The sequence below is a fragment of the Mizuhopecten yessoensis genome, unplaced genomic scaffold (assembly GCF_002113885.1).
Source record: "Mizuhopecten yessoensis strain PY_sf001 unplaced genomic scaffold, ASM211388v2 scaffold1951, whole genome shotgun sequence".
Classification (NCBI taxonomy): Eukaryota; Metazoa; Mollusca; class Bivalvia; order Pectinida; family Pectinidae; genus Mizuhopecten; species Mizuhopecten yessoensis.
The window spans coordinates 389182-400750 of NW_018404303.1; the positions used below are offsets into that span (position 1 = coordinate 389182).

Here is an 11569-nt window from a genome sequence, read left to right on the forward strand (position 1 = left end):
AGATTCCCAAAAATTGTTTACATAAATATTGAATTGTTTTCAGTTGGCATTCATAGGCAATATGAATGCAAACTGAAACAGTTAAATGCTCTAATGATCTCATGAATACATAAAAATGTGTTTAATTATAGTCTGGATATAAATAAATGAGAGTTCATTTACGAAAAAAGGTAAGAAAATATATGTTACAACAGTATTGAACTGTGAGGAATTGCAATGCACTGGCCAAAGTAAAATGATAAAAAATGCCGCGAGGCGGATTCCAACTACAAACTCCATTCGGAACACCTCGCCCCGATTCCAGTTCCTTCCAACGTAGATGACCGTATCGGCCGAGAAGTTCCGAGTGCTACAAACTCATTATGCAGTCGAATTGAAAAGTCAAAAGGTATTCCGAAAGCTTCCTGTTTATGTACTTACTTCCGTTTTGGTCCGAGACTTGCAGCGAAAATGGTGGGTGGTTTCTTTCTCATTATCGAGTAATTCACAACGTTATCTTTCCGTTGAATGATTTAAGATTACAAATAATAATGTTCACTTTATCGAGCAAATGATTTTTATTCATATCAGAGTGAGAAAGTTAACGTAGTGGTCGGTATACTGTCAGGTTTGTAACACGGAAGTAGTGTCAGCACGGTGTACCGGCGTTACCGACTCACTTCTACTTCTGTTTGGTCATTCTGCAGGAATGAATTACTGCTGTTGTAGGCTGTCTTTCTATTTTAGTTAATGCTATTTCGTAGATCAGTTCACTTATTAATCGGATAGTACTGTTGGGAGCGACAAATATGTGATGAGAGGCTTTTCAACTAAGACTAGCTAAAGTTGTTGGATGGGCGAGGACGTTCTGAAAATTTGATTAAAAGATGAAGAAATGTTAAAATGATTACTTTATTTGTATATATTGATAGAATTTTGGATTTTTTGTTGATTGTTAAGTCTTTCCCACCTAACATCCATAAAATTAAGTGCTGAAATAATTAATAAAGACGGAATGTGCATTTATTACTCCCCAACCAATATTACTGGAGGGAGATTAACTGCGATAACGTAGCTTTCTGATAATGTAGCTAATCTATCTACATATATAATTCATGCCATATATGAGTATAATGTTATCAAAATGTTGCATAATTGTTGAAAAAACGAATCCTTACCAATGAAAAAATCTCTTTCACGACATCTACCAAGTCTTGGGGGGGGAATAGAAATGACAGCCATGATAGATCACACGTGATGTTATCTTAATTATCCTTTCTATATATGGTCTGCATGGCCAAATATAGTATTACTACTGATGCCGCCATGTTTACTTCAATTTCCCTAGTGGGTCATGACACCAATATTTAGACCTCTGACCTATATATCGGAAGAGAGACAAACTTTCCAACATGGCGATCAATTGAGATTTCAATTGCACTTGCTACGTTAACTTGATAGTTCAAATGTATTTTAGGCAGAGTTTAACTTCAAGTTATACAGGATATCAACAGAAAAATCAAATAGTTAATGCTACAACCCTATTTATGGATGCAGACCAATGTGCTGTTAATTAATTCTAAAATCCACCCAGTGTGAATCGCACCGGGCTTGCTCCATTACAAGGCATGGAATCGATTTAATACCCAGCTGGGTATCAATATTAGTACTAGAGAGAGATATATTGGTTCGTTGTAGCCGACAACTTTGTACTAGTTCCATTTAAAACAATTTTTGCTAAGCCTATTGTATAACTCCCCAGCTCATACTTGCCAACTTTTTGAAATGTCCATGGGGGAGATTCTGCATCCTCAAAATTCTAGTAGAAACTTGGTTCAAACTTGTTGGGATGATTTTCACGGTGTTAAACCTGGTCTTAAAGGAAAACAAGGATGTGGCATTTACCACTATATGTTGACACTGTCACGTTCAAATGCCAATTCACAAGTTTTACATGCATGTAAATACTCCTTAGGATGACACAAATGTTAAGTACTAATATTGAGATGGATGAGTCTTGTGCCCCACTATGTATAAGTCTAGAGTTTGAACTTTAATTAGCTAGTTCACCATGAATTTCTATGTCAGTCAATTTCTGGTGTATTGTATAATTAGTTGTGTAGAGGAAGGACTGGGTCTATTGTCTGCAGCTACCAAGTAACTCAATTGGTAGAGCATCCATCTAGATATTGGAGGGTCGATCCCGGGTTCAAATCAAAGTCTGGTCGTTTCATTTCTCTTTCTCCAGTTTCAGGAATAACCCTACTGTGTCTTGAGATTTACGATAGTAAATCAAGATTATACTGTCGCAAGTTGTGTTTTACTGGCATCGAGGAGTGACAGTATAATTTTGATATACCATTGCAAATCTCCAAATACAGAAGGGTTTTTCCCATTCTATCACAGTTACAATCACCGAAAGAAACAACAATCTGAAGATGTTTTTGTGCGCTTTCTTCAAAAACTTGGTCTCTCTGCTGTCGATTGGTGAAGCCAGAAATATTTAAAGTGAGGCAGAATCACATCGAAATTCCAGGGTCATACTATTGTTTGTGACATCAGAAATTATCAATTTCATGACATGTTGGGATCAGCCAGTTTCATCAACGTTATCTTTTGATATACACTGTAACTTGTTCCTAATGTAGTTGGTCATCATGCGTTATGTTACAGTCGGCGACACTTAAGCCCTATCTGAATACGGTGAGACACACTCTCACAAGTGCCATGTGTCTACAGAACTTCGACTCACAGATGGTAGAGCGACACAACAAACCAGAAGTAGAAGTCAAGTGAGTTTCTTGTTAGAATGAAGGAATATGTCCACATAATTCAGGGCTCACATTAAGGAAAAATTGTGTGTCGTCAATTGGCCACTCACGACTTTTAGTGTATTTTTCAGATAAATGATTTATCAAGAACTAATCCACTATATTCATTCTAAATGCTCCTTTTGTTTTATGTGTATTATAAGCAGATTTTTTTTTAATACTGATCAATCTCCCTTTGGAGATGCCATGGCCAGTATACCTTGTACACACCTTGACAGCACAGGTCGTGGAGGACATTATCATGTCATTGATATACATAAAACAAACAAAATATCCTTTCATCTTCCTGCTACATGTTTCGTGTTTTTGTACATAATATAAGGTCTACCAGTAACAATCTTTAAGGTAGGGAAACCCGCCACTTTTCTACTGTATATGACAGTATTTTATTTTCCTGTGTAACTGTTAGATTTATTTTCCGTTAATTTCCGCTGTATTCATGCATATTCATGTATGCACGCAACAAGTTGAAAAGACCTTTTTAGGGAGATTTTGAAATTATTTCCTGTAATGATGCAGAAAATCATTTATGTAACTTATATCATTAGCTATTCACTTTCTGGACACTACGGTGATGACATTACCAGATGGAAGTCTACAATTTGTATGTACGCCCCTTTATACCAAGTAGGGGATATTCAAACATAAAGAACACTTCAATAATTTAATCATGGTTTACTAATCTTCGTTTCATAATGTACATAATATTTTTGATCATTACTTTGTCCATTCTCTCAGGTTGTTAAGATATGTCAGTTGCTAGCAGTATTTTGTAATTCATTAAAAAATACCTAAATTGTATTTTATTTTTCTTCTGATTTCAGGAGTAATAGGGAATTATTACTTACACCAGTAGTTATCAGCAGGAATGACAAAGAAAAAGTGTTGATAGAGGGCTCCATTAACTCTGTGAGAATCAGTATAGCTGTGAAACAGGTGAGTTTTATACTGGATAGACTCTCTTTGAGTACTGCAACAAGTGGCCCTTGAGCCTTAACGGTAACCTAAGTGAAATTACGAAAGATAAACAGGGTTAAATATTTCTAACTTCAAGTAAATAAAACCCCAGAGTGGTATTTAAATGTCTCCAAATGTGAAACATATGGAGTAGAGAATGAATTCACAAAGTTTGTCCTAACTCCACAGCAACTGTCATGTGCAAATCAGGAAAAGAACAGATTGCTAATGCTGTAAAATATTGTGTTCAAACAAAGTTCTGGAATGATGGGAGAAAAATGATAATTTCCTACCTGTAGAGGAAAACAGAGAAATCCCCAACCCTCAGGGTGATTATTTATTTGTCTTATTCTGGGCAGAGCCCCAGCTTTGCCAACTAAATGAATCGCCCTTCTTGTATGAAATTTTTCTGTTACGCCCTCAAACTAGGAGATGGTTCTTTTAATACTTAATGATAATACTACCACTAAGTTATTCAATGATATTCTTCCTAAACTGTAGCATAATATGGTAAAAAATGTTTCTTGGTTATTTAACTTTTCAAAACAAAGGGACTCTTATTTTGGTAAGAACAAAAGGAGACATTCTATTAAAATTTGTTTAGGAAAAACATCTCAATTCAGTCCTAAACAACTGATTGATTGATTTAATGTGTGCTATATTGCTTATCTATGTAAAAGTTTTAAAAATAATTCAATTTGGCCCAAAATAAAATTAAAGTTTTGCATAGACCAACTGACTGGGCTTAAAAATATTTGCAAACAAACAAACAAAAATGTCTGAGATAGTAGGTATAACAGCTGGAATTAAAGCTGGAATCTGACTAGATAGTAGGTATAACAGCTGGAATTAAAGCTGGAATCTGACGAGATAGTAGGTATAACAGCTGGAATTAAAGCTGGAATCTGATGAGATAGTAGGTATAACAGATAGTAGGTATAACAGCTGGAATTATAGCTGGAATCTGACTAGATAGTAGGTATAACAGATAGTAGGTATAACAGCTGGAATTAAAGCTGGAATCTGACTAGATAGTAGGTATAACAGCTGGAATTAAAGCTGGAATCTGACTAGATAGTAGGTATAACAGCTGGAATTAAAGCTGGAATCTGACTAGATAGTAGGTATAACAGCTGGAATTAAAGCTGGAATCTGACTAGATAGTAGGTATAACAGCTGGAATTAAAGCTGGAATCTGACTAGATAGTAGGTATAACAGCTGGAATTAAAGCTGGAATCTGACTAGATAGTAGGTATAACAGCTGGAATTAAAGCTGGAATCTGACTAGATAGTAGGTATAACAGCTGGAATTAAAGCTGGAATCTGACTAGATAGTAGGTATAACAGCTGGAATTAAAGCTGGAATCTGACTAGATAGTAGGTATAACAGCTGGAATTAAAGCTGGAATCTGACTAGATAGTAGGTATAACAGCTGGAATTAAAGCTGGAATCTGACTAGATAGTAGGTATAACAGCTGGAATTAAAGCTGGAATCTGACTAGATAGTAGGTATAACAGCTGGAATTAAAGCTGGAATCTGACTAGATAGTAGGTATAACAGCTGGAATTAAAGCTGGAATCTGACTAGATAGTAGGTATAACAGCTGGAATTAAAGCTGGAATCTGACTAGATAGTAGGTATAACAGCTGGAATTAAAGCTGGAATCTGACTAGATAGTAGGTATAACAGCTGGAATTAAAGCTGGAATCTGACTAGATAGTAGGTATAACAGCTGGAATTAAAGCTGGAATCTGACTAGATAGTAGGTATAACAGCTGGAATTAAAGCTGGAATCTGACGAGATAGAAAGTATAACAGCTGGAATTAAAGCTGGAATCTGATGAGATAGTAGGTATAACATATAGTAGGTATAACACCTGGAATTATAGCTGGAATCTGACTAGATAGTAGGTATAACAGATAGTAGGTATAACAGCTGATATTAAAGCTGGAATCTGACTAGATAGTAGGTATAACAGCTGGAATTATAGCTGGAATCTGACGAGATAGTAGGTATAACAGATAGTAGGTATAACAGCTGGAATTATAGCTGGAATCTGACTAGATAGTAGTTATAACAGATAGTAGGTATAACAGCTGGAATTAAAGCTGGAATCTTACTAGATAGTAGGTATAACAGCTGGAATTATAGCTGGAATCTGACTAGATAGTAGGTATAACAGCTGGAATTAGAGCTGGAATCTGACGAGATAGTAGGTATAACAGATAGGAGGTATAACAGCTGGAATTATAGCTGGAATCTGATGAGATAGTAGGTATAACAGATAGTAGGTATAACAGCTGGAATCTGAGTAGATAGTAGTTATAACAGATAGTAGGTATAACAGCTGGAATTATAGCTGGAATGTGACGAGATAGTAGGTATAACAGCTGGAATTAAAGCTGGAATCTGATGAGATAGTAGGTATAACAGATAGTAGGTATAACAGCTGGAATTTAAGCTGGAATATGACAAGATAGTAGGTTTAACAGCTGGAATTAAAGCTGGAATATGACGAGATAGATATAACAGCTGGAATTAAAGCTGGAATCTGACGAGATAGTAGGTATAACAGCTGGAATTAAAGCTGGAATTAGAGATAGTAGGTATAACAGCTGGAATTAAAGCTGGAATATGACGAGATAGTAGGTATAACAGCTGGAATTAAAGCTGGAATCTGACGAGATAGTAGGTATAACAGATAGTAGGTATAACAGCTGGAATTTGACTTTGATGCTTTGTTATTCAATGAATCGGTCAATGCAAAACGGAAAATATTTCAAAATTGGCCTTGTATAGGACCATCAGATAGATATATAAGAGTTCACATACAGTAGCCTGTAATAGGTCTAAGGGAAATAATCAGTGTACACTCTAGTTAAGTCTCTGTCAGAGAGAAACAATTCTGTTTAGGCTGTAATAATTATAAATATGGCTGTTGTTTCTTTTTTATGAACAGGCAGACGATATTGAGAAGATTTTGTGTCATAAGTTCATGAGGTTTATGATGATGAGAGCCGAAAATTTTGTAATTCTTCGACGAAAGCCAGTGGAGGTAAGTCAGTAGATAACAATAAAATATATATAAAAAATCTTAAACTATCATCAGGTGTTCAATATCAGGGAATAAGAAGAGAATCATGTAGAACTATTAGGTGTATTTGGTTTGACCGGTTGTACCTGTAACATATTCAGATCATCTGTCCCTCTGTTACCAATTTGATTTCCATATCACTGCTTTCCTATATTGTCTAAACCAAATTTCCATGAAGACCTTCATGTATTTGCAAATTTCAGTGCTATGTGAATTAAGTCCAAAGATCAGTATTGAAATGGCACCATCTCCATGGCAAATTCAAGTACATGTAAAATGGATTATATGCTAAAATAAAATGATTTATAGTTTTACCTAAGACAAAAACATGGTGTGTTTCCTTTGTCGTATAATTTTGCCAAGGATCAGAGTCATTTTGAGTTAATTCTTCCAATGTGATTGTCTGATGGTCTTCACGCCATACCTTCATTTTCTTGGCCATACATGTATCTTCAGAAATCTCAAGTGTCAGTATAACTTTTAAGGTCATTTCATCAAAGGTCGAGGTCAGTTCCTGCACAAAAATGTGGATTATTCTTCATGCTTCATAGTCACTTTTCAGATTTAGTCGTCCCAGAGAAAAAAAGTAAACAACAAAAGGAATGAGTTAGGAGCCTCACTATATTGCTTTTGTCTTTAAAATATTTTAGTGTATAAAAGGAACTGTATGTTAAGCAAAAATGAAATACGAGAACTTGAAATACGAGAACTTGAAATATGAGAACTTCATTTTTCAGTTGTGAGATGATGATGTGACATTCGAACCAATGACTACATTGTAATTGCCTAAGAGTATTTTTGGTTGTCATGGTGACTAAAATAGATATTAAATACCAACTATACAGTATACAGTTATAGAATGGGTATGAGGGAAATAGCAAATTTATGGTCCCCCGAGGTTAACAACTATTTCCAGAGGCAGCAAAGCCGCCGAGGGAAATAGTTTTTCACCAAGGGTGACCATAAATTTGCTTTTTCACGAATTACCCATTCTATAACTGTTTTATTATAACGAAACAAATTAAGGCAATTTAACAAATGAATTTATGAATTTATTTTTTAAACAATTTCAAAGAGAAAAAACTTATCAAAATTGGAAGTGCTGTATTCATCGTTGTTGATGATATCTTCATTTCTAGAATTCAAGAATTGTTTTTCTAGACCTTATCTTATAGTCACCATTGATTTCCTACCATATTTAGTCCCATCCACTTTTTTAAGCATAAAACTTGCGTGGACACACGTTCGCCTCTTCTGAGCTTGCTCTGTCCTAATAATCGACGCCCCCGGCATTCCTTTCAGTTAAATAAGTTTAAAGTACTGGTTTAACAGCAGCTTTTGTATTTAAGCTATACTTTTAGCGTCCAAAATATGCTGTTATTCCTGATCAGTAAGATTACATGTATCAAAACGGCCCACATCGATGGCCATTTTCGCTGTTGTCGTTAGAATCTGAATTGTGACGTCGCTTGCGTCACAGAGAAGGCCCCGCCTACCAAATGTTTTCATTGGTTGGAATTTTATAAGCTCCACCTACAAATATTCATGAGGGAGTAGTCTTCTTCCTGGGAGGGAGTAGTCCTTTCTTGCAGGGAGTAGTACTAATTTGGGGAGGGAGTAGCCCTCAGATGGAGAGACATAAGTGATTTTAGGGAAATAGGACATTTTATTGTATTGTTTTTATATAGGGAAACTCATAAGAGGTATAATAATATACAGTTATAGAATGGGTAATTCGGGAAATAGCACATTCATGGTCCCCCGAGGTGAAAAACTATTTTCCAAGGCGGCGAAGCCGTCGAGGGGAATAGTTTTCCACCAAGGGGGACCATAAATGTGCTATTTCCCGAATTACCCATTCTATAACTGTTTTATTGTAACGAAACAAATTATTCACCCAGAAAAGGCAATTTAACCAATGAATTTATTTATTCATTTCCTTTTACAATTTCAAAGACAGAAAGAGAAAAAAATACAATTGGAAGTACTGTATGCATCGTCGTTGATGATAACTTCATTCCTAGCATTCAAGAAGTGTTTTTATAGACTGAATCTCATAGTCACCATTGTTTTCCTACCATATGCATATCTAGAACTAGTCCTATCCACTTTGTTTTAAAAGAGCTTGCATGACCATACTCTTCGACGCTTTCGGCATTCCGTTCTGTTAAATAAGTTTGAAGTGAATTCACTGCAGTCTTTATAACAGCTTTTGTATTTAGGTTACGTTTAGCGTCCAAAATCTGCTGTAACTCCTCTTTACAACAAAACGGCCTTTATCGGTGGCCATTTTCACTGTTGTCATTTGGTTCTGAAAATATGACTTCACGAGCGTCATGGAGAAGGCCCCGCCTACCAATGTTTTCACTGGTTGAAATCTTATAAGCTCCGCCTACCAATGTTTTCATTGGTTGAAATCTTATAAGCTCCGCCTACCAATGTTTTCACTGGTTGAAATCTTATAAGCTCCACCTACAAATATTCATGAGGGAGTAGTCCTCTTTCTGGCAGGGAGTAGTCCTGATTTGGGGAGGGAGTAGCTCTCGGATGGAGAGATTTTAGTGATTTAAGGGCAGATTTTATAGTATTGTTTTTATATAGGGAAAACTCAGTAGAGGTATAATAATACCAGTTATAGCAGCTTTACTTATTTTGTATGTCTTATTTCTCCTCAGGGCTACGATATCAGTTTCCTCGTCACAAATTTCCATGCAGAACAGATGTACAAACACAAGCTGGTCGACTTCGTCATCCACTTCATGGAAGAAATTGATAAAGAAATTAGCGAAATGAAACTAGCTGTCAACTCCAGGGCCCGTGTCAGTGCTGAAGAATTCCTCAAGCGTTTTTAGGGACATTTAAAGGTAGGTAAATATTTGATTTACACGAGTAGCATGATATTTGAGAAACTGAATTTTTAATTCCATTATTGACATTTCATATTTGAGTTATTTATTATTGTACAAATGTAGTAATATCTATGATTATGTATTTTCTGTAAGTGTGAATCACATTCCTAAATACCTTGTCCATTGTGTATCTTGTTTTCTGTAACAATTCTATTAAGAAATCTGTAATATTTTATTTATAGTCTGATATTTAAAACAAATTTTAAAGATTTATGTAAGTCTTTTGATGTGAATCTCTATTTAACAGGATTAATGAAGAAATTTCATCAGGGACTTTCAGATATTAAATGGGAGCTACCGAGCAACGCTGGACTGAGAAGGACGTGTTCTCCGTGGAAGAAACTTATGACATAACTTAGATTTGATATATATAAGTATCAATATTTTTACCATTATATTTCATTATGAAGAAGAGTGTAAACAAATCCTACTGAAAGCTGTTATTGACCGATATTTACACCAAGGTGTTATTGACCAATATTTACACCAAGGTGTTATTGACCGATATTTACACCAAGGTGTTATTGACCGATATTTACACCAAGCTGTTATTGACCCATATTTACACCAAGCTGTTATTGACTGATAGACACATATTGACACCAAGGTGAAATGACGAGAACAACTTTTGGTGGAGATTGTTTTGTATACGTGAATGGTGTTTTGTATACGTGAATGGTCATGTGAATAAACCTGGTCATCCCTATAGTTTATAAAGGACTCGTTCTTATGAATGGATGGGGGAGTTGACTTAACAAAATGTGCTTTTGAAGATTTAGGTAGTAGAACTCTCTAATTTGGCATACAGAATTCATTTGAACTTTCCATTTTAACACTTGCTAGGGATTGATATGAAGTCTGTAAATAGCTAATGCCTTGGGTAATTGTCCAAACAAAATCTATTCACTGTCTCCCTTCAAGACATGATGTGTGGTCAAAATGGTCAGACAAATAACAGATATCTGAATAATTTCAATCTCTGATAAAAATTACTGTACCATTCTAACAGTTCCACTGTCTTGATTCAGTAACAGAAAGATTTTTATTAAGTTCTAAGACAGCAATCTGTTTATGTGTTACCAAGGTTACCATTATATCACATGGTGAGATGTATATTTAAGAGTTACCTGCGTAACTTGGTGCATTTCGTAATTGTCTGGATAATCTACATGTCATTGTTACCTGTGACTACGGTCAATATAAAGTGCCAACAGTTTTTTCAGCATTCAGGTTCAAAATTTGATTTGGTTAAATTTCATACTTCATCAATGGTTTATATTATTTGAAACTTGAAAATTTGCATCTTCTTAAGGTTTCTGTAAAGTTAAGTTCAGATGCTTGTCAGTTTGTAATTTGTCAGCTGATCTTATGAGAATGAGCTCACCAACTTATTAACCTGTTCCTTCGTGGTCTATTGAACATGTCAGCCAGGATATTAGGTAGGGGGGTAACAATGCATGCATTTGTCCGTCAGACTATTTCTACTTGGCGGACATCTTGCCTATCTATATTATTTATGTATGTAAGTGGTATGTATTTGTACATTGTATTTATCATGAAATAAACACATTCTCTAATTCACCTTCTAGGTATACTAGAAACTTTATCAAGGTATACATTTCCAAATGCTTAATAAAGTTAATTTTTAACACAATTGTTTTGGCTTGCTTTATTAATTCTTCTATAGTTTAATCAATGAAAACAGAATTCTCACAAATGTTGTCCAGATCTGAGTTTTATCAAGGACCTAAAAGCTGAATAAAACTTATCGATGGTATCGTTTTGCTGTAAAATG

At 35.2% G+C, this 11569-nt stretch overlaps 1 protein-coding gene across 1 annotated transcript; it reads left to right on the top strand.

The window, feature by feature from the left end:
* Nucleotides 1–380: 380 nt before the first annotated feature.
* Nucleotides 381–11428, top strand: LOC110443204 (actin-related protein 2/3 complex subunit 4). Its single transcript, XM_021487264.1, has 6 exons — nt 381–453; nt 2653–2771; nt 3635–3746; nt 6731–6826; nt 9541–9729; nt 10022–11428. The coding sequence occupies exons 1-5, from the start codon at nt 451–453 to the stop codon at nt 9715–9717; spliced, it is 507 nt and encodes a 168-aa protein (XP_021342939.1). The 5' UTR covers nt 381–450; the 3' UTR covers nt 9718–9729; nt 10022–11428.
* The last annotated feature ends 141 nt before the right edge of the window (nt 11429–11569 follow it).